The 24,576-nt window shown below is 42.7% G+C and overlaps 1 protein-coding gene across 2 annotated transcripts in view; it reads left to right on the forward strand.

The window, feature by feature from the left end:
* The first annotated feature begins 709 nt into the window (after positions 1–709).
* Positions 710–24,576, forward strand: part of SIRT1 (sirtuin 1) — a 491,295-nt gene continuing 467,428 nt past the window's right edge. The window contains exons 1-2 of one of the 2 annotated variants that reach the window (XM_086922397.1): positions 733–1,040; positions 22,282–22,386. In XM_086922397.1, coding sequence (XP_086778523.1) covers positions 794–1,040; positions 22,282–22,386 — 352 coding nt within the window. In that variant the 5' untranslated portion in view covers positions 733–793. Of the gene's footprint in view, positions 1,041–22,281; positions 22,387–24,576 lie in introns of both variants that reach the window. The other variant, XM_086922398.1, reaches the window with a different exon arrangement.

The raw sequence follows: 24,576 nt of genomic DNA on the forward strand, positions 1-24,576 counted from the left end.
ATATGGATTATCGGGGACTTTGGACATGCCCAACGCTTTTGGTTGGTTAGTTGGGCTGCTTTTTAAAATTCATTTTCTCTGGTTGGTTAATAGTGTGCATTTGTCCCACCTTTCAGTGCCTGGTACCCTCCCAGCAGACATCTCTTGACTCCTCGCTCACACAGCCTGTCCCCCACCCCTCACATGCACATGCAGCGTCCATCCATGTCGGTATCTGAAGGGAGAACATTTAGACCCTTTTCTACAGGCCACTGGCCTGCTAAAGAATATCATGGGATCCCAGAGGTAAGATCAATGTTAAACAAGCACTTGCAATGCAATAGGTCTCGCATTTCTGAATGTTTGAGCTATTGGTGTTGCATTATTATTAGCAATGCCAATAAATCAAACTTTAATAATGCGAGACCTATTGCATTGCAAATGCTTGTTTAATAAAGCGCTACTGTGTAACATGGCTTAAAGTAAACAAAAAAAACGCTATGGCGGGTCACAGCGCTTTGTTTTCTTTTACTTTAAGCCATTGCACACAGGCTGTGCAAAATGTCTAAAAAAAACTTTTGACAACGCCCCTATTGCCTTTGGCAGTGCTTGTCCCCATCGCAAAGGTGCGGAGTCTCACCACGAGCCTCCTGTAAACACAAGCCCAGCTAGCACGAGTCACGTGATGACTTTGTTGCTGTCTACGTCACGGTGCCGCCTGTGGGGCGGTTCTTAGTGGCGGAGGGAGCATCACGTGACCATGTTTAAATCTCACCCTGGTTCGCTATTTAGTTGTGGGGACTGGTGACTGCAAATGGCGGATGAGCAGCGCGGCCCCAACCAGCAGAGCAGCCCCGAGAAGGGCCTCAGGGGTAGCGGGGAGCCCGTGGCCAAGAGGTCCCGAGCAGATCTGGTCATCAGGAGTGCTGAGGAATCTTCGGGAGCTATAGGTGCGTGTTTGTCGCGCCGGCTGCAGGCGAGCGAGGTTGCTGACAGGGGCACGTCTGCCACCCAACACACAGAGCCATCGGAGGAGATAGGCCAGGCCCCTGAGCTGAGAGGTGAGCAGGAATACTTACAAGTTTACTTCTTTTTCCATGTCTAAGTTTTTTTATTTACACGGCTGTACGTGTCGGTGTATAACGTCACGTGTAAAATAATCACGTGAACTTGTGTTCATGCGTACTCTTGCAGACCTGCCAGTGCTAAGTCTCCGGAGGTGGGGGTAGTAGCAGGGCTTATAAACTGAACCGTTGTGACCAGGTCACAGGCCCGCCAGTAGTTAAAACTGACTTTGAAACGCGTCTTTTCATATCCTTAATTTTACAGGCATAACAATTGACCTATTTCTCAAGGGCCTGTAAAAACTCCCAAGGATGTAAGACATTTATCCCATATTAATCTGTCACACGTTCTATTTCATCCTGCATTTCCTAAACGTTTTTGCTTTTTGAAGGTGTTCCTGTAGTTTTTTTCCTTCAACTTAAGACACTTGCACAGCGCGTGAATTGAGAGTGAATGGATATTCATGGAGGTGCTTTGATTGAGAGTTCTGAAGTTGAGGTAGAAGGCAGTGCGAGTCTCTCACGGTGCCTGTTAGTGGTTCATTAGGAACGTCATACTACATCACCTTCATCCAGCCCTTGACTCCTCTGCAGAGCAATGGTCAAGGTTGGGCAAATGTGACTACCATTTTATGTGAAGGTATTGCAGAGGTGCGCAGCTGTCAAAATATTGACAGCCCAAAGAAAAGAGAACTTTGTGTGTGTATTGGTGATTAGATTGTGTGTATATGATGGCAGGACATGGTGAGGAGGTTGTAACTGAAGAAAGTACTCGAGGAAGGAGATCACATATGATATGCAGATAGTGAATTTATTATAGCTGTTGGTTGCAAAAGAACATAAGGATATAACAATGTGAGATTACAAAAGAAATTGGTTATGGTTAATCTTTATTGCTTGATTAATAAAAATCATTGCAATCAAAGCATCGTCATATCTCATATTAAAAACTGTACAAATTGATTAAAAAATCGTTGCAATCAAAGCATCTTCCCATCACATAAAAAACGTTACCATATATATACTATTTAAAAATTTACCAATATAATCAAACCACCGTACATCAAGTCAAGTCAGAAATTTATATAGCGCGCTACATACCCATAGGGTCTCAAGGCGCTTGAGGAAGGGGGGAAATTACTTGTCGAATATCCAAGTTTTAAGTTGCTTTCTGAATGCTAGGTGGTTCTGAGTAAGCCGAAGGTGAGTGGGGAGAGAGTTCCAGGTTTTGGCTGCCAGGTAGGAGAAGGATCTACCTCCCATGGTGGCTTTGTTGATGCGGGGAACAGTGGCAAGGGCTTGGTTGGAGGATCGTAGATTACGGGATGGGGTGTAGAAGGACAAGCGTGTGTTGAGGCATTCGGGTCTAAGTTCGTAAAGTGCTTTGTGTGCGTGGGTTAATAGGCGGAAGGTAATTCTCTTATTTACGGGGAGCCAGTGGAGGTTTTTCAGGTGATCAGAGATGTGTTCTTTACGCGGGATATCAAGTATGAGCCTGGCTGAGGCGTTCTGGATGCGTTGGAGTTTTTTCTGGAGTTTTGCGGTGGTACCGGCGTATAGGGTGTTTCCGTAGTCCAGGCGACTCGTGACAAGTGCGTGAGTGACCGTTTTTCTAGTTTCGGTGGGGATCCAGCGAAAAGTTTTTTTGAGCATGCGAAGAATGTTGAAGCAGGATGATCAGACAGAGTTGACTTGTCTGGTCATTGAGAGTGAGGAGTCCAGGATGACGCCCAGGTTCCGTGCGTGGTCCGTCGGGGTGGGGGCTTTTCCAAGGGCCTCTGGCCAGCAAGAGTCGTCCCAGGCGGAGGGGGATGTACCTAAGATTAGGACTTTTGTCTTGTCTGAGTTCAGTTTCAGACGGCTGTGCTTCATCCAATCGGCTACTTCTTTCATTCCTTCGTGTAAGTTGTTTTTGGCGGTGTTGGGGTTCTTGGTGAGTGAGAGGATCAGTTGGGTGTCATCAGCGTAGGAGATGATGTTGAGATTGTGTTGGCGAATGATGGCTGCGAGGGGGCTCATGTATACGTTGAAGAGGGTGGGGCTGAGTGATGATCCTTGCGGCACGCCGCAGATGACTTCAGAGGCTTCTGATTTGAATGGAGGGAGTCGGACTCTCTGAGTTCTTCCGGTGAGGAAAGAGGTGATCCATTCTAGAGCTTTTCCTTGGATTCCGATGTCACTGAGGCGCTGTAATAGGGTGCTATGGCAGACTGTGTCGAAGACTGCGGAGAGGTCAAGAAGGATGAGGGCGACTGTTTCTCCATTATCCAGTAGGGTTCGAATGTCATCTGTTGCTGCGATGAGTGCGGTCTCAGTACTGTGTTTGGCTCGGAATCCGGACTGTGAGGGGTCGAGGGATTTGTTGCTTTCGAGAAAGGCGGCAAGCTGGTTGTTGACAGCTTTCTCGATGACTTTGGCCGGGAAAGGGAGGAGCGAGATGGGGCGGTAGTTTTTGAGTTCGGTGGGGTCAGGACTTAAACTTGAGTGACGATATTCAAAGAGTACACCGAGATCCATTTAGAAAAAGTAGAGACAGAAAAACGCCTAGAAGGATTTTAATAAATTTCAAAACATATACTCTAAAAGAGAGAATCCTAAGTGAAGGTCTAAAAAGCAGCTCCCTAAAGAAAGACAACTGGACCTTTAGGATACGTTCGGATATGTCAAAAGCCACACAAGATAGGCAATGGGAGTTAGGTCAATATATGGCCGAATTGAAAACCCTAGGAGCAACGGTCCAAATGAGATTCCCCGCCGCACTGCGAATCATGTGGCAGAACAAAATGCATAACATCAGAGAACCAAGTGAAGTGGAGGATCTCATTGAACAGATTAAGACTAAGTTACGCACTGCAACATAATTATAAGGATAGGTAACGTAAAATAAAAAGACAAAGTGTGGATCTCGAACAGGGCGAACATAACGCCCAAAAGAAAGAAGGGAGGCTTCCTCGGGGTGGGCGAAGATAAACACAGAAAAAATATAAAATCAAGTAAAAAAGACACCATGGGTGGGGAGCAAACTAGGGAAAAAACGGAAAAAAAGTATCCTCAAGAACGAAGCAATGGAGTGCGCAAGAAAACGATAAATGAATGGAAATCAGGAATAAAAACTTAGCAAAAAGAAAAGGCCATGTCTAAATCAGTGAAAGACTTTAAAATCTTATCATGGAATGTAAATGGGCTCAGAACACCGAGTAGACGGAGGAGAATCTTTGAATATCTAAGATTAGTGGATAGTGAAGTCATCATTCTCCAAGAGACCCATCTTTTAAGCCAAGAATGGGAACATATAATAAAGTCGTTGAACTGGATAGATTCTTACGTCTGTACAAACCAAAATTGCAATATAAAGGGAGTTGCAATACTTTTTAAAAAAACACTTAATGCAAGAATTATACAGAAAACAGTAGACAGCAAAGGCAGATGGGCTGTAACAAGAGTGAAGATATATGGAAATAACCTAATAATAGCGGGATATTACGGTCCAAATATTGATGATTCAAACCCTCTACAAAACTTGTACTCAGAGCTGTTAACAACATCCGACCCAATTCTGCTCGGGGGTGATTTTAACATTATGATAGATCCTAATTTAGATAGATCCCCTCCAGGAAGGCAATCAAATCTACCAAAAATGAGAGAATGGCTTAACATCTATAAAAGAGACTTAGAACTGATCGATATGTGGAGAGAGAAAGGGAAAAAGGAGCACCCATTTACCCTACATAACAAAAAACTAGGCCACAAGTCCAGAATTGACTATTTTCTGATTAGTAAAGACTTCCATAGAAGCATCAAAGCTCTGGAGCATTTGCCCGAACATTTGTCTGACCACTCAGCGGTTCAAATAACAGTGCACTTTGAAATAAAGAAATCTCAATTTAGATGGACAATAGATCGCACTCTCTTTCTGGACCCAAAAATAAGGGAAGATCTGAACATAACCTCAGCAAATTTCTTCGAGGATAATAAAGTAGGTACCTCAGAGCAAATTACCTGGGATGCTTACAAAGCAACCATCAGAGGCAAACTTATAAGCCTGGGGGCCCACAGAGCAAAACTTACCAAGCAAGAGATTAAAGAAAAGGAAGAAAGTATAAGTCAATTAGACGTACGGATCAACACAGAACCGAACCTAGAAACAAGAAATACATTGGAAAAGGAAAGAAAAGATTTAAGAGGAAAGCTAGCAGATTACCTCGAAGACAGAGTTAGAACTAAGTGGGAAGCTAGTAAACTTGCCACTCACGAGTATGGTGAGGGATGCGGAAAATTACTGGCCTGGAAAACTAAAACGGAACAGACTAGAAACAAAATAGACAAAATACAACTAAGCAATCAGCCTGGGACATCGTCTGAAGAGTCAGAAATCAGGCAGGAATTTGAAAATTTCTTCTCAGATCTGTATGTGGAAGATTCCTCCTCTACTCCAGAGCAATTAGAAGAATATCTGGACTCTCTAAATCTGCCAAGATTATCAGATCTGGAAAATGAAGAACTAAACGCAGAAATAACAATGGAAGAAGTAAAATCAGTCTTGAAATCTTTGAGAAAAGGGAAAGCCGCTGGGCCTGACGCTCTTCCAAACGAACTATACTCAGCATTAAAAGAAGTTATAACCCCCCCACTAACAAGTTTACTAAACAAAATATATAGGGAAAAAGAAAAAACTCCGGATACCTGGCATGATGCCATTATAAGTCTTATTCTAAAACCAGGAAAAAACCCCACAGTCTGTGAGTAATATAGACCCATATCCCTACTAAACTGTGATTATAAAATCTTCACAAAAATAATAGCAGGTAGATTAGCTCTGGTAATGCCAAAATTGATACATCCAGACCAAAAGGGCTTTATAAAAGAGAGGCAAATATTTAACCTAACCCACGAACTTTTTGCAGCAGTTGACTTAGCTACTAGTGAAAAAATCCCCCTCACAATAATAACTTTTGACGCTGCTAAAGCGTTCGATCGAGTTAACTGGTCATTTCTAAACAGACTTATCAATAAATATAACCTGGGTCAAAATTTTAGTCAACTAATATCTGAGACTTATAAAACCCCGAGAGCAAAAATCCTAGTTAATGGGAGTCTAACTAATAATTTTACAATTCAAAGAGGAACAAGACAAGGGTGTCCTTTGTCTCCCTTGCTCTTTAATCTATATATTGAACCTTTGGCAGCCACATTAAGAAACAACGAATCAATAACCCCTTTTAAACATCAGGATTGGATTAAAAAAGTGGCTCTATATGCGGACGATTTAATGATTTTTACAGGAAATTATCAAAACTCCTCCTCAGCAATAAATAAGGTAATTTCGGAGTTTGGGAAGGTATCTGGATACTTAATAAATGAATCAAAAACTGAATCAATGAGCTGGAATACACAACAGAATAACCCATACACAAAGGATAAATTAAAATACTTGGGTATAATCTTAGTAAAAGATCTCGAAAAAATCCCCCAAATAAATCTGAGTAGGATCTCATTAGAAATGAAAAAGCTTCTGAAGGTATGGGATAAGCTACCTTTAAACATGATAGGAAGATCTAATTTGGTGAAAATGTCGATCCTTCCTAAATTTACCTACCTTTTTAATGTCATACCATTGGAGTTTAAGAATAACCAGTTGAAAAAAATACAAGGAGATATAACGACTTTCATATGGGCGTCAAAAGGCTCAAGGATTGCCTGGAACAAAATGAGAAGAAGAAAACTACAAGGTGGAATAGCCAGTCCAGACATTATGGAATACTATAGAGCTTTTCAATTCAAGAATGCAAGATCACTGGTGAACTGCTATGTTTTTTACCCTCAATATCTCCAAATACTAACAAATAAAGTTGACCATTTCCTGTTTAAATTTGGACATCCCAAATTCTTTAAAAAAATAAAATTAAAGATACTAAAAAATATGGCAAAACTCTGGTATCAAGTAAGAAGCGCATTAAACATTCCTTACTATAGCTATGCAGCCCCTATATGGGACTCACCAGGCACCCCTGAATGCCTAAAAGATGCCCTAGCAACTCCTCTAAGAACGGCAGGAATTAACAAATGGGGACAACTGATGACAGAGAACTCAATAGCACCTTGGGAACAACTTACAGAAATTACTAACGGGACACTTTCAAAATTTAAATATTATCAACTTACAAGCTGGGCAAGCTCCCTGTTGGAGAAAAAAACGGGAAATATAGAAATAGAGAAAGAGATCATGAAAACCTCCCCAATAAAAAAGGAAATCTCTATATGGTACTGGGCTATAATCACGCCAGGAGATGATGACGTCTCATTATCGGAATCGACTTGGAGTAAAAACATCACAGACTCAGAACTTGATAGCTTATGGAAGAAATCATGTGAAAAATGTTGGAATATCATTAAACCAGCGCGTCTAAAGCGAAATCACTTATTCACACTGCATAGGGCATATTGGACACCAAAAAAACTGTCAAAATTCAAAGGAGCAAGCATAAAATCCTGCCCCAAGTGTGGATTAGAGAAGGCAGACGACATACATATGTTCCACAGATGCCCACGACTGGAATCCTTCTGGCAGGAAGTAGGTAACACGATATGTCGGACATTGGGAACAAACCTAAATGTAAGTACAACATTAATTATTTTTGGGATATGCACTGAGCTAAATGTAAGTAACGAGAGGTTAACCAGAAAACAAGAAAATCTATTATTTGTCTTGATACTTCTTGCCAGAAGAGAGATTTGTCTGAACTGGGTAAAGCCATCGCCTCCGTTGCATGAAGATTGGCTTAATTCCATTATTACCATTAACAAACTAGATAGAAAGGGGAAACTCTCCAAAAAATTTAACTTCTGGGAAATTTGGGAAAATTATTATACTAATTAATACATAAGAGAAACCTGATTAAAACAATTTGTCCGATGATTAAAGCGGTGACAATAATTCAGATGAGAATAATTTCCCATCGAGTAGCCAAAAAGGCTAGCTCTCCTTCCTTGCCGCCATGAATTATTGAATATGGTAAAGGATACAGGAGGACTATAACATGACAGTTCCACCAAAGGGGTACTCTATGTGGCCGGAAAATATAAGAAAAGAGTGAAGGAATAAAAGTGGAAGTCCTAAAGTTCTCTATTGCAATCCTTATACATTCATTCGCAAAATGAGGATATAAAAAAAAAAAAAAAAAAAAAGTAGGGTTCGAATGTCGTCTGTTGCTGCGATGAGTGCGGTCTCAGTACTGTGTTTGGCTCGGAATCCGGACTGTGATGGGTCGAGGGATTTGTTGCTTTCGAGAAAGGCGGCAAGCTGGTTGTTGACAGCTTTCTCGATGACTTTGGCCGGGAAAGGGAGGAGCGAGATGGGGCGGTAGTTTTTGAGTTCGGTGGGGTCAGCTGTGGGTTTCTTCAGAAGGGCGCTGAGTTCTGCGTGTTTCCAGCTTTCCGGGAAGGTGGCGGAGTTGAGGGAGCAGTTGATGACGTCTCGGAGGCGTGGTGCTATGATGGAGTCTGCTTTGTTGAAGATGTGGTGAGGGCATGGGTCAGTTGGGGATCCTGAGTGGATGGAGTTCATCAGGCGGATGGTGTCTTCAGTGGAGATTGGGTTCCAGTCGTTGAGGATGTTCAAGGGGGGAGGAGGTCCTGCAGAAGGTTGGGTGGGTAGGTCTTCGGGTTGGTTGTCGAAGCTGTTGTGGATGTCTGCAATTTTGTTGTGGAAAAAGGAGGCTAGGGAGTCGCAGAGGGCTTGAGAGGGGGTGATGTCGTTGGAGTTGGCTGATGGGTTGGTGAATTCTTTGACGATGTTGAATAACTCCTTGCTATTGTGGGCGTTGTTCTCTAGTCGGTCTTTGAAGGCGGCTTTCTTGGCAGATCGGATTAGTTGGTGGTGTATGCGGGTGGCGTTTTTGAAGGCGTCTTTGGTGTTGGACTCTGGGTCTTTTTTCCAAGCTTTCTCGAGGGAGCGACAGAGTTTCTTGGATTTCTTAAGATCAATGTTGAACCAGGAGGCCTTCTTGCTGCTTAGTTTGTTTTGATGTTTTTTCAACGGTGCTAGGATGTCGGCGCTATTGGATAGCCATTGGGTGAAGTTAATGGCTGCTTGGTCGGGGTTTGAGGAGTGGACAGGAGGGATTTGGAGGAGCGATGGAGAGATCTGGTCGATGGTGAGTTTGTTCCAATTTCTACGCAGGGTGGGTTGAGGGTGGTGGTGGATTGTGGGCTTATTATAGAGAAAGTGAACGCAGCTGCGGTCCGTCCAGTGAAGAGCTGTGGTGTGGCTGAAGGAGACGTATTTGCTGGAGGTGAAGATAGGGTCGAGTGTGTGACCTGCAATGTGGGTGGGGGAAGTGACAAGTTGTTTAAGTCCGAGGTTTGCGAGGTTGTCCAGAAGGGTGGTGGCGCTGTTGTCATTGCTCTTTTCCAGGTGAAAATTGAGGTCTCCCAATAGGATGTAGTTCTCGGAGGGGAGGGCGTGTGGGGTGATGAAGTCAGTGATATCGTCATTGAATTGCGCCCGGGGGCCCGGGGGCCGGTAGAGAAGGGTGCCTCTAAGTGTGGTTTTGGGGTCGGTGTGAATCTGGAAGTGGAGATGCTCGCGCTGGCGAGGTTGCCGTCTGAGCTGGTTGAGATGTGAATGGAATTCTTGTGGACGATGGCGATGCCTCCTCCTGTATTATTATATTGCACATGTTACATTTTAAAGTGACAGCGTGCGCAACATACTATTTCCCTGTATATAACGACAAATCTAAAATACACTAAAAGAATACTTCATTAGTTTCTACAGCGGAATAATACACATGTTGCATTTCAAAGTGCTACAGTGCAGTAATTGCAACAACCATCATATTAAAACAATGATAAAGTGCATCAAAGGTTACTGTAATGGTGAAACTTCTATTGTTCATTTCCTACACGTGTTGCATTTTAAAGTGCTAACTTTCAGTAATTGCATGGACCATCATACTAAGACAATAGTAAAGTGCATCAAAAGTTGCTGTATCAGTGACCCTTCTATTACTACATTTCTAGCTATCACCCTAGCAACATAATCATTAGGATATAAAAAAAGTAGAACTATTAGGTTCCAAATCCATTAAAATAGTGGAGCTCAACCTTTATTATATCAGACATTTTTCAACTGCCATAACATTTTTTACCAATTGCCCTAATAACGGAATTGATTCACCAGATAGTGACATAATTAAAGCCTGACGAGCTGATCTAACCCCGCTCATCAAAAAATGTGATTTTAGAACTGTACGTCGGAGGTTAATTAGCTTGGGACACACACACACACTATGTGTACTAGTGTTTCCTGTGGCCATCCACATAGTCTACAATTAGAATCTGGTCACTGCTTGATCCTTGGTTGCATGCCCTCCTTTGTTGGATTTATTCCCGTACGTAACCGTAAAAACATATTTTAAACTTTGCTGCAAAAGTAGTCAGATACGGCTGAATACGCAGGTATTGGTATGAATTAATCACGTACCATGCATAATTTTTCTCTACTAATGAATTTTTATCCAGTTTAAGCGATTGAGCTTTGATAAGTTTTTTTTTTTTTTTTGTAAGATAATTGGGCATTTTCAGATCTTGCAGTGCAATTTGCAGACTAATATCTCTTAGGGAGGTTAAAATATAAGATCTCCATTTAGCAGTATAGGGAGACTTATCTATTCCTTGCCAGCAAATGTTCCCTAAGGTTGCAGGGGCTGATGAGGACTAAGTGACCATACATTTTAGAAAAGCTCCTTTTGATACCAGGCATTGTCTCTGGAGCCCAAACTCTAATCTTATTCCCACTTGACACACTGAACTGGCAATCCCAAAAGTTGCTTTGAAGACCTTGACTACCAGTAGATCCAGGACATTCGCCTCTTTCTCTCTAGTAATAGGTGAACCATATATGAGGGTTGGTTATAATTTAGCTTTAATTACTTTAAGAATAAAGTCATATGATTGACAATTCAGTGATTTTTTTTTTTTTATTTTTATTTATTTATTTGGGGGGGGGGGGGGATTTTTTTTTTAAACATTTAAAATCATGACTCCAGGTCACAGTCTTGGCCCTTGGTCCTAAAAATTGAATTTAAAGAATACTCAATTATCAAATACCACCCCCTAAGTATTATACGTCTTGACAACTTCAGTTGTACCTGCTCTCGCCTTCCATGAATTAAACTTCTGTTTAACCGTACCAAATTTTCATCACTTTTTTTAAATTAAAAAAACATTTTTTTTTTTACATTTAGTTCAAGGCCATTATGTTGTGTATAGTTATCAAAGGCGGAAAAAAGTCTTTGTAGGCCAAAAGGAGTATTACTTACGAGGATAGTATCATCATCATATTGGAGTTAACTGATTTGTCCCCCCCCCCCCCCCAACTTCCTAGGAACATGCATCCATTTCTAACGATAATGGCATTACTCCTAGTCCTGTAAAAAACAGAGAGGTACCCCTTGTGTAAGCCAAGGGAAATGGGGTTATTCAACCTAGATAAGAGAAAGGGTTCCCTTAAGGCACAACTAAATACAGGTATAAAATAATGTACCTTATGACATAACGAATACATACAACAAAAATGTGGAAAAGTTAAAAATTCATTTATTTTGAATATATAAAAAAAAAAAACAATACAAACATCAGGGATGACTAGACTGAATCCCTTAACTAAAACAAGATAAAATTGAGACAGTACAAATAATTGCGACCTGCACAATTACAAGCAGACAGAACAGTTACAACATACACTTGTTGGATACAGTATATTCTTTCTCCACTCTGTTGGCACCAGAGTAGTATCGCTACCACCTCAGCGTATCTATTACAGAACTCTTTTCTACTAACTAGGTAGACTCTCCTTGCGTTTGGCCATAGCATGATGCCCAAGGGATTGTGAAATCATACACCATCCCATTAGGTTATCTTTGGGAAGCCTAAAAGACTGTTTTATCAGCATCCTTCTGCAATATTATTCGTCAGAAGTTGGGAATTCGTGACATCTATACATGGCATTTGTGGCCTAATGACATATAATATTTATGGTCCAAACACAACCAATTTAACCTTGGATTCCGATGTTCAGGGGGACAACAAAATATCGCACCTATTCAGAAACAGAAATATACTTCTATCAGCAGCATCTTATAAAGCGACAACAGAAGCCCACGCTCCAATCTGGAAACGTGTAGCGATCCCTATGAGTGATCTGCAATAATATCCTAGGGGCGATTATACACACCCCCTGGTATTTAGTTGTGCCTTAAGGGAACCCTTTCTATTACTCCTAGTCCTACTCCCTCGCCTTCCTTCAGTACGATTGAGGCCCTGCCTCCCACCCAGACCCATCCCCAGCATAAGAACTTTTCCCGCCCCACATCCATCTGTACACAAACAAGCCGAGCTAGCACTCAGTTGAACCGCACCGGGAGGGAGGGAGGGTCCTCGAAGATAGGCGAGGGAGTAGGACTAGGAGTAATGCCATTATCGTTAGAAATGGATGCATTACCTTCCGTCCGTCCCTCCCTCGCCTTCCTTCAGTACGATGAGGACATAGCAAGCAGAAGAAAACAGAGACGGACAACTGAGTGACAAAGAACACAAAACAGTGCCCCCAAACATAGCAGATCAACATCACAGGCCCGCAAAGAGGACAAGACTCCGCGGCCTGAACCCCCACATGAGGAACCACCCCCACAAGAGGAAGAGCCACCAAGACTGCGGACCGAAACCAACAACCAGGAAGGCAAACAACACCAGAGTCGGACCACAGCGAACAGACAGAGACCTCCACCTGGAAGGACTTCACAACAATCAAGCATAGCACCACCCCAGACATGAGGCAGAAAACCCCCCACAGAGCCCATGCAACAGGGGCACCCCAGGGGGACCGGAGACCCAGCCGCAGAGGAAGAGGACACCAGCATGTCCCCAACCAACCCCATGCAACCCTGTTGGGACCAGACCTGGTGGCAGACAACCGTCAAGGCCACCACCAAAGGTAACATGGAGCAGAGGCAGGACGAGAACAGAAGCCATCCAGCGAAAAACAGTGCCGCCAAAGGCACAAGAACATTCACTGAGGCTCAGCACCAAGCCGGTACCACAGGGCAAGAGAAATGCTCAAGCAGGAAGGTAATCAAAAAAGAAAACGAGCATAAACCCGTCCTACCTGGCCCCCAGGAAGACAGCATACTGGGAGGAGGCAGCCACACAGCCGGAAACGCAGCCCCAGGCACAGGAGGACCGACTGACACCGCCGCGGAGTCCTGAGCCACCACTTTGCCCCCATGCCACGAGGGAGACGAGGAGAGGAGCCACCGCTGGGAGAACGCTGCAGAGGGCATCGCTGTTTCAGAGAACCAGACCAAAGACTCCCCAGCACCGCCACAGGGAGGAACTGAAAGGGTAAGTTCCACTAGGGAGACAGGAAAAAAACAGGTGGAGGTGGGGGCTGGCAGAGTTTTTATGCTGGGGTGGGTCTGGGTGGGAGGTGGGGCCTTAATCGTACTGAAGGAAGGCGAGGGAGGGACAGGAGATAATGCCCATTAAAAGCATCCAATTGAAGAGAAAGATCTGATAAAAAATAAATTAAAAAGACAGGGAGCAAGAACACAGTCCTGCTTTAGGCCATTATATGTTCTAATTTTCCTTGATAATGAATTGCAATCACTCATCTTGACTTGAACCCAAGTATCCGTATACAGTCAGTCAGTCAAATTCACTTTATTCGTTTAATTAAAACCATAAAAGCATACTACAAAATACTTTATAAAATAGTTTACAAAAATATTAAATAATCCTAATCATCACAACCTATCAAAGACCTAGTTAATTCATCAAAATACACATTAAAAAGGACATTTCATGGAATTTCTGACAAGTGATGCAGGTTATTAGCAAATCTTCCTTTCCTCTTTATCCTGACAGCTGCAGTTAAAAAGCTAGCTATATTATTAAAAATTTCCCAAACATTATTTTACATTATCAAATAAATAAAAGCCAGTCTTGCCTGAGTAAAACCTTTGCCTTTTAAAATCATTATTATAAACCGATTTATGAATGTGCAGAAAATATTCACAAAATGCATGGAGTCCTGAATTGAAAAATTGGCACAGGTGTATACATTAAGGTCCTCCAGCTTTTTCCATCCCTTCGGTTCGACAAAAAGCAAGTGTAATTGATTTAATCTAAAACGAACCAATAGAAAACAATGATGCTGGTTAGACACTATGGTTAAGTATGGCTCAAGCATTAAGGAGGTACATATCAACTGATGAGCCCGAACAAGCGGTTTACTTAACTCCATCTGCTCTCTGTCACTTTGGAATATTTGAACATACATATTTTTGGCCCACAGTTTATCAGCTTTTAGCAGATTCTCTGGGGACCTAAAGAGCTCCGGTCTCCCTAAATAGGTTGCAGTCCTTTTGAAATGATTTAACCATGGGATACTACTGGCCATGTCCAGAGTCAAACCATCACGTATAATAATGTAGTTAGTTTCCAACTCCGGATTTGTCCAGATACTTATCCATTTGAGCAGAGGGGCCATTCCTATAGTATCCGTTATGAAACCTATGCCCATTTCCGGATGAATAATATAGGTGGATGTCGATGATGGTACGGATAGCACATTTCTTAAAACGTTGTTTTCCACTATTTGGACAATCCCGGCATTCCTGTAGCTCCAAAGTTCAGAACCATTGCTCGCGATAGCTAGACATTTAGCCCGGTAGATATTTAACATTGCTTGTAGGGGCTTAGAACTCAATCTATGGGCAACATCTAAAACCGCAAGAGTTGATCTTGCCTTTATATTTCTTTTGGCCTGCATTTGTGGGATCCAAGAACCCCTTTTATCAAACGACACTCCCAAATATGAGAATGACGCTACCCAAGTAAGATTGTTCCCCTCACAATAATGGCTCTTACATTTCTTTGGCTTGGCCCCCATGATCATAATATGGGACTTAGAGAAGTTTACATCCAAGTCCAAGGACTTCATGAATGAGGCAAAAGTAGTTAAAAGATGCTGTAGGCCGTTCGCCGTTCTAGCTACTAGAGCAGTATCATCATCATATAGGAGAGCTGGAATTAATCTCTCTCCTATGCGGGGAATATCCATGCTAGCACCCGATAGGACTGTTTCAAGGTTGTTTATATATAGGGTAAATAAAGAGTGGGGCTAAAATACAGCCCTGTCTCACTCCTTTGATTATACGGATGTTACATGATAAGTTGCCTTTTTGATCGAATTGTACTATGGCACCCAGATCTTGATGCAAATCCGCCAAAAAATTTACATTTTGATCTAGTCCTAGTTTCAATAGTAAATGCCATAACATGGACCTATTCACTAGGTCGAAAGCCGAAGAAAGGTCCATAAATACTAGATGAAGTGTGCCCTTCTTCGCATTTGTATATTTTACGGTCAACGGGAACAAGTTCAGGCACTGGTTGGTCTGTTGTAACTCTCCCCTTCCTAAATCCATATTGAAGATTAGAGAGGATGTTCGCGTCATTTAGCCAGTCTGTAAGCTTGACCAAAACCATTCAACCTAAAACTTTCACAGCCGAATCAATCAAAGAAATTGGTCTAAAGCAGCGCGGGTCATTTCTTAAACCCTTTATAAAAACGGGTACTATCACTGATAGCGACCAGGATTGTGGTAAACCCACTTTACAGGCTTTATTAAGAACATTAGCTAACAATTTAGACCAGAGGGTTATATTCGTTCTGAAAAGGTCGGCCGGAACCCCATCCGTGCCGGGGGCTTTATTTTTGGACATTAGGGCTATAGCCTTTGCTATTTTATCTGTAAAAAGGTAAGTAATATTTCTTACCCACGTAGATAGTCCCTAGGTTCACTGTCTCCCTGGTCCCCATATTTAGCTTTAAAGTGGTTATACCAATCCTCTTCGGAAATATTACACTCCGATAAACGGCCTTTACTGTCAGAGAAGAAAGGTCTATTCACTACACTCCAGAATTTAGCACTGTTTTTAACACATCAATTGACGTTAAATTTCATAAAAGCATCATTTCTAATCTCTGTTTTACGAATATTAGTAGCTAATTTAGAATCTTTCCTACATTCAGCAATAAAGCTCTTATCCTGTGGACTATTTTTTAGCGCACCCATTAATTTTCGGTGTGCAGCTGAGCAACCATGATCAAACCACCTTTCCCCTTTACCATAGTCTTTAAGGGGGTACGAAAGATCTTTAGCCACTTGCCTGCTAATTTTATCGTATGCACTTAGGACACTGTCGTCTCCTGCTTCACTATCACAACACAACTCCATTTCTGGGCCAACGTTTTTGACTATCTCTTTACAAAAATCTGCTGGGATAACCATACTCCATTTCAATCTACGGCCCTGATCTGTGTTCTTAATTACTCCTGTGGAAGCCCATTTATTAACATCGAAATGAAGGCCAATTACATATTCTTTAAGGGGGTAAGAAAGATCTTTAGCCACTTGCCTGCTAATTTTATCGTATGCACTTAGGACACTGTTGTCTCCTGCTTCACTATCACAACACAACTCCAGGGCTCGACAAATCTTAAAATTCTCACTTGACCTGCAGGTCGAGTGAGTAGACTTTTCCACTCGACCTAACAGCAATGCACTCGACCCACAATTGATCGCATAATGGACTTTTTCAAAACATTTGCAGCGCCAACAACCCAGGAAAACGTTGGCCACCCAAATTAACGGCAAATTTCACCCATTTACCTCCTCTCCACATTGCGCTTCATCCGGGAAAAGGCAAACAAACCTGTTTTTAAACAGTGAGTTTATATGGGCACAGCACAGACAGTCCGACCTGTAAACAAATTTGTATATAATGCATTGCGGCATATAATGCCAATTTGCACATAACGCTTTACAGATGCATTACAACATGGACATTCATTTTCAACTCACAATGCACAATAAAATATATTGAATCTTATTAAGACCAAAGGAAAAAATTCAGTGGCGCGTACTAAGCTAATAAATTACTGTATTAAGTAGTTGCATCGCACAAAACACATCACTTCTTGGATCATCACACAAATCACTGGTACCCATGACTGTTATCAACCTTGGAGGGAGAAAGGCAAAGACTACCCTGCATCAGCAGCAGGAAGAATGTGTGCACAAGCGCGCGAATACATACGCACACACACAAAAACACACACCTCTAGGGCTTGGCACACCAAGCAATATTACCAACTGAAAATGCAGGTACACAAAGGTCACCAAAAGTGAATGCAACTCTCAACACCATGCCAAACAGACATTCTCGAACTGGCCGGTCACAAAAGAACACTAGCAATATGATAAAAGAAGCAAAATAGTTGAAGGAGACAGTCACCACAGCATCACTTAGATTAAATCTTGCTGTGCTGGGCAGACTAGAATAAGCAAATATGTGTCTCCCTACACCTCACCCCTAGAGCTACCACAGACAGAATAACACCTCATTCAACTGTCCTATTTTTTTTTCCCCGGAGATCTGTACCCCCAGTGGTGGAGTTCTATAGATCTTAGCAGAAAAAGCGCCAGGATAAGAGGAAAGATAACTATATAAGCATTTGCAATGCAATAGGTCTCACATTAACGCGCGTTAGAGCTATAATTGACATTGCAAATAACAATGGTGCCTTTTTATTTTTGTTTTTAAAATATAAAAGGCAGTGTCGTTTACAATGCCAATAGCTTAAACTTGCTTAAAGGCGAGACCTATTACATGCAATTGCTTGTTTTTACAGCACCTAGTCTTTATTATTACCCAAAGAAGCAGTTTTTAGCAATCCTAGCAACCAACCAAAGACCGAGGAAAAAAACAGTAAGGTTCTACACGAGTTCGGCCTTGCTGTCCCCCGCCCATGAACCTTCTTGATGGGGACTCGTAGGCTAAATTAAAATTGCAGGTTACACAAGACTCTCTCTACAGCAAAGGCAGTAGCCCACTGAGCTGTTTGCATAAAATACAAACTGATGCACTGTATATTACACTTTGAGTTTAGCAGACAGCAAGATGCTATTTTAAGATGAACTGGTGACTAAGCTACAACACGTGGTCCGGATCTTCACAGGAAGTGCCACTGTGTACTTGGTTACTGGACTATTACTACTTTTTTTCTAGTGCCTTATACCCAAGAGTATCCAGGCACTGGGCAGTAATCTATCTCTCTCTCCTCTTAAACCCTCTGCTCTGGACAGGAATACAGCAAGGACAGGGCCAGCGAAAATAACCAGACTTAACCCTCAGTGTGCCACATCCTTGGCAAAGACATTCTCATTTGCATCCATCCGCCCCTGATGACATCAAACCTGGCTGCCAGTGAGTCCAGTTATGGGTCTTTATGGCAGCACAGAGACGGCGCCCTTTCCCACCCCGTCCACATTGAACGGCTTAGTAAGCTATTCTGGAAGGTCAGTACTCATGCTATTCCCCCGTCATTACATTTTAGAGAAACAAGTATTATTAAAGAAGTACGAAATGAACATTAATACAGCCCTGTGTCCTTAAAGCAAATGTCTTCCAGTTTCTATTGGTACCTCTGTGTTCCCTTTCCCTTTCACCAGCAGCAGAGTAGGTTGGGCAGTGTTTTAAACAAAGCACAGGCACTTGCGGACTCTCCAGCCAAATTAAGCACTTATGAATTCTGTTCAGCCAACCAGAATTTGACAAGGCCCTGACATCAAAGCAATCCTAGTCACACTACAGACTATGAGTCCGCCCCGGTCCGGTGCAACTCCCGGTTTATGTTCAGAGTTTTTGCATTGGCTGTCATGCGAACTGGAAGTGCTGAAACGAGGAGACAAATGCCATTCTTAAAATATTTAAACAAAAAAACGGACTTTAGACTTTGAACTAAATTTACGGGCTGTCCTAAAGTAGCAGCAGGCAGGTGGCACACTTCATTGGGCAAGAGGAAAAGAAGTGGCGGACAGGTTGTCGGTCACCTTAATTGTACAGGAAGAAAAGATTTGAGTCACCAGTATGTGTCTGTCTTCATCTTTTAATAACAAATCCAGATTACCAAATCCAGCAATGAAGATGACGGGAAACACCTATCGTAAATTACACCCATTGAGCAATGACAAACTCGGATCTAAGATGAAACTGCTGCACAGAACTAGAGATGGAAGGGCACTAACCAAGCATCCAGTCACTCACAGCGATCCTCATGAACACTTTTGCGATTTGAATCATTAGTGAATCAACTCAGCCCACCCTGCAGCGGCACCATGATGATAAGTTTTCCCAGCTCTGCAGTTAAAAGAAACCATGTGTTACACGGCTAAGCCTGAAACGCTGTTGAAGATGAAAAAGGAAACCGTAGACTCGGGGGGGCTGACCTGTGAGGGTGAGACATGACGGAGCCTCGTGTAATGAAAATAAATTTAACGTCAAAACTGACTCACCTCTGCCAAATCGCCCTGCACTTTGTCCCCGAGTCCCGACTCCACTGAGGAGAGCGTGTGTGGTGGCGTGCTACGTCACTGCTGCACTTTAAGCAGCACAGCGCGGGGGCAGGCCAGGGCCGTCATTGGCAGCGCTTTCGCGCGCTACAAGATTGACGGCCCTGGCCCCCAAACAACAGGCAGTGTGTGCATGATGCCCCCTAAAGCCTTTCACTGCGCACCGCACCACCTGAACTCCACCTATCGTGCGTGCATGAACATGCTGCCCCCTAAAGGCTTTCATCGCGCACCGCAATGCTGCCACCTAGAGCCTTAAACATGCTACTGCACCTACCAGATAGCACTCGCCAGGCCGGTCAAGTAGGCCTTGAAACTGACTCGACCTGCACAAAATTCACTCGTATTTGCGAGCGAGAGAGTACATTTGTCGAGTCCTGAACTCCATTTCTGGGCCAACGTTTTTGACTATTTCTTTACAAAAATCTGCTGGGATAGCCATACTCCATTTCAATCTACGGCCCTGATCTGTGTTCTTAATTACTGCTGTGGAAGCCCATTTATTAACATCGAAATTAAGGCCAATTACCCCGCCCCCCCATCAAATAAATGGGGTTGTGGTCGTTAAATTGAGACCACAAGGCTGTATAATCCTTAACAAATGATTCTGGGGCGGTATTTATAAAGATATAGTCGATAGTTGTATAGTTTCGCCTCCCGTTAAATGTTGGAATAACATCTGTATCACTTAAGCTAGATGGATATGAAAGACCCAGATCTTCTACGATTTGCTCCAAGTATTCGCCTTGTGAAGTGTGGCGCAGCAAACCTATTGGGCCCTAAACAGTCAGACACCACATTCCTTATAACATAAATGTATATTAAAATCCCCATAAATAATAACCACATAAGGTGCAGAATAATTCTCCCTATAATCCTCTAAGTAGGTCTTTAGGTTGAACAAATGTTCTGTGACTGTAATTCTGACAAATGAATTATAAAAATTCACAATTGAAATTCTACTAGAGTTTACAGGATCAATCTCAACAATTAAACAATTTACTAATCCTGTGTCTTGCTTGCCTTGACTTCCCGAAACCTTTAAGGCAATCCGAGTGATCAAACCCCTTTTCGATCTTCCCATGGTAAACGGTCTAGCTGGTTCAAAATCAGATGTAAAACCATCAATCCATAGTCGGCTATCTTCTTCCCATGATTTCTGAAGCCCAATGATGTCCTAGTCTTTCAGAAAAAGAATCCAATTGATGTCCTCTCTTTTATTTCTCTTAGCCCAGCAATATTCCAACTAAGTATTTTTACTGTGTCCCCTTGAGTCAAAAATTGAGGCGTAATCATTCATTCATTCATTCATTCATTTATACCCATTTGTATAGCGCATGGTTACACTGAGGTATTCCAGCGCTTAAGTGGTCCATTCATCTCAGATGTATTAGCAGAACAGAAAGGTTTTTAATATTTTTCTGAACTTGAGGTGGTTCTCCTCCAGACGAATAGCATCAGGAAGATTGTTCCAAAGTTTTGCGGCCTGTAAAGCAAAGCGCCTACCACCCATACGTATTCTCCTAATCCTAGGGATTACCAGTAAGTTCTTATTACTGGATCTTAGGGTCCTACATGTTTGATAGGGGCGGAACAAAGGTAGAAGGAGATCCGGTCTAGAATTAGACGGGGCTTTATGTACAATAGTCATCGCCTTGAATTCAATCCTTTGTTGTACAGGTAACCAGTGAAGTTGTCTCAGCGCTGCTATGACACAGGTTCTTCGTGGGATGTCCAGTAACATTCGGGCTGCACAATTTTGGATGGTCTGTAAGATCTTAAGTATCCCCTTAGGGGCCCCAAGATAGACTGCGTTGGAGTAATCCAGGCAAGATAAAATCAGTGCCTGTACTAAGATCCTCCTGGCCTCAAACTGGAGTAGCCTTATAATTTTTCTAAGTGATCTCATCAGGGCATATTCAGTCCCTGCTACCTTCTGAGCTTGAACCTGAAAATTAAGAGCTGGGTCCAGCCAAACTCCCAAACTCTTAATTTGCTCTTTGGGGAGCGGGGGCTGTCCCAAAGAATCAGGCCACCACTCATCCACAGAGGTAGGTGGTTTATGTCCCAGCATCATGATCTCTGTTTTAGCTCCATTTAGCTTCAAGAAGGACTCATTCATCCACTCATGGACCCTGCTGTGGCAGGAGGATAAGTTGTTCTGAGACGACTCCTGCCCGGACAGGGTGATGATAAGCTGAGTGTCATCAGCATATGTCACCAATTGTACTCCCCAGGGTAACACCGCCTCAGCCAATGGTCTCATATAGATATTAAATAAAGTAGGGCTGAACCCTGGGGCACACCGCATTGTAGATGTATTGGTGGAGATACAGCATCCGCCTCAAACACTGAAAAGGTCCGGTTGGACAGGAAGGATTGGAGCCACCTCAGTGTGGTCCCAGTGATGCCTGCATTACTCAATCTCTGAGTAAGAATCGTATGGTTAACAGTATCAAAAGCCGCACTGAGGTCTTATAATAGTATGGCTGCACATTTCCCTTCATCTAAGATATTTCTTGTTTCCTCCACTACTGAAATAAGGGCAGTTTCAGTGCCCTGTTTGCACCTAAACCCAGTCTGGGTGGGATGTAATAGATTTTTTGTTTCGATGAAGGTGGATAAAATGGAGTTAATGTGTTTTTCGGCAATCTTACTAATAGTGGGCAACAAGGAGATAGGGCGATAGTTAGCCCAATCATCAGGGTTGAGGTTAGGTTTTTTTAATAACGCTCTTACTCTTGCCTGTTTCCACGCAGGTGGAACTACTCCAGCTGCCAAAGAGGCATTGATCACATCCTGTATCACCGAAGCCACTGTGTCCGAGACAAGATTAAGAACGGTTGGTGGAGCTACATCAATTGGTGAGCCTGATTTCAAGTTCCCACGAAGCACTTAGACCTTTGCGCAGTCTAGCGGAGAAAATTCCTTGAGCAAGAGCAGGTCTTGGGCAGGGGGAGGGAAGAGGCCTACAGGAGTCACCTGGAAACATGCGTAGATAGTTGCTACCTTTGCAGCAAAAAAGTTTGCCAACTCCCTGCAGCGCGGGTAAGCCAGATCTGGGTCATTGGAAGGGGCCGGAGGAGTGACTCAAGACTTAAAAATTTTTTAAAATTTCCCTGGAGGAGCTAGCAGCAGAAGAGATTTTCTCCTGATAATAGTTGGACTGGGTGACTTTAATAGCCCGTTTATAATTGCGTAAAGCTGACCTATAGATGTTTTTGCTATCTTCACAGTAGTCTTTCCTCCACCTTCTCTCCTTATGCTTACATATTTGTTTAAGGGCTCTCCGCTCTGGGGTGTACAAAGCTTTTTTTTATTCGCTCCCTTACGATGAGAAATTCCATTTTAGGTAGGGCCATCTCTAATGTTACCTTCAGCCACTGATTGAAGCGGGCATTCGCTTCTATGGGGTCATTGCTGGGCTCGGGCTTAGTTTTCCTCATGTCAGCTATCCATTTGTCCATAGGCAGTTTAGACCAGACTCTACTCCATTTTTTTTTTTAGAAAAGTTGGCCATCAGATGTATGCTTCCTCGGTATGTCTATCCCCTCCACCCGGGTAGGTGAGACAGTGATTAGTCAGTTATTGCCATTCAAGTGTGAAAGTGCGTCATATTTATTCGTAGTTTCCAGCCCACTAGTAGTAGGACCAGCTCCACTGAGACACCATGTGGTTAAAGGGATTGTGGAAATTTCACCAGCTGAACGATGGGCTTCTGTAAGGGAGGATCTATTATCCAGTCTTTGTCTATTGCAAGGCCTCTCGGGTAATTTAGGTGGATAGAACGCCCCCAATGGGAGAGCTTTAATTCCCACAGTGTGACCCATCTGTTTATCTTCAAAGAGTTAACATGCTACGTTAACTTTATCAAAATTAACCACCACACAATCTCCCTCAGTATTTTTAGGGCAGTGACCAACCCAGTCAACACACGTCTTGCCATTATAATGTGGGAAGACACCATTAAATCGCCCTCGAAATATCTAAAGCACCAAGATTTTACTGTACGAATTAGATCTTCTATAGTTTCCTTTGTTTTTACCTTAAGTTGCGGTACACCAGTAAGAACCGCAACTAAAGGAGTAGATTCCGGGGGCAAGTGAATTCCAACTTGAGTCATCAAACCACTGGAGTTAGACAGATTGACCTTCAAGTTGATATCCTCTCTCCTTTGATGTTCTATGTTGCCCTGCTGTGTTGGATTACTGCTACCTTCCTGGGGGTGATCCATATGTTTCCGGGGGTCAGGACCAGACATACTAGGACATGCTACTCTTGCTACACACCCACTACCCAGATTTGTGTTGCTATTTGGGTTACTATTCCTAGAAGGTACTTCACGCTGACCGTTTCTACCATTTTCATATTTATTCTCTTTTATAATATTCAAACGTACCCCACCCACCAATTTGTTCTCAAGATATGACAATTTCTTCATGATTCCATCCACCCCATGTTTCATACAATTAATTAATTCCATTCTCAATGTCTCTAATAACGTGTCAATATGGTTCAAAATGGTATCCATAGAAGTGTCCCTGGTTGTAACTCCAATAAGGGCGGCGGTTCTCTTTTTATAGGATGTGATTGATTACCAGGAACCACCTGGGGAACCAGGGCTTTTTTTAATTAGACCTCCCTTAGTACCCTCTGCACCTTTCTTTCTTTTTTTCCTTGTGTATTGGAATACAAAAGAATAATAGCCTTCAAAAATTTCCTTGAAATGCCCCGATCTACATTTTTTTTTCCATAACAGGTTTCGTGGCGCAGAGTCGAAGGCTGCCTTTAGATCAATAAAAGCAATATATACATTTTGTTTGTTTAAGACCGCCCGCTCCGCAAGTAAGGTTAATGCCAACAAGTTAGTAGTGGTGGATTGACCTTTCTAAAAATCAGTATGTTTAATGGAATAATGCTTTACTGCGTTGCCCAATTTTCCAATTCTATCAACAGAGTGGAAGCAAACACCTTTGCATCAACATCAGTTAACGAGATTAACCGATAATTGGCGGGATTGGCAACCGGGACACTTTTATGAATGGGCTGCAGTA

Source organism: Lissotriton vulgaris, chromosome 5, assembly GCF_964263255.1.
Source record: "Lissotriton vulgaris chromosome 5, aLisVul1.2, whole genome shotgun sequence".
In the NCBI taxonomy this organism is placed as follows: Eukaryota; Metazoa; Chordata; class Amphibia; order Caudata; family Salamandridae; genus Lissotriton; species Lissotriton vulgaris.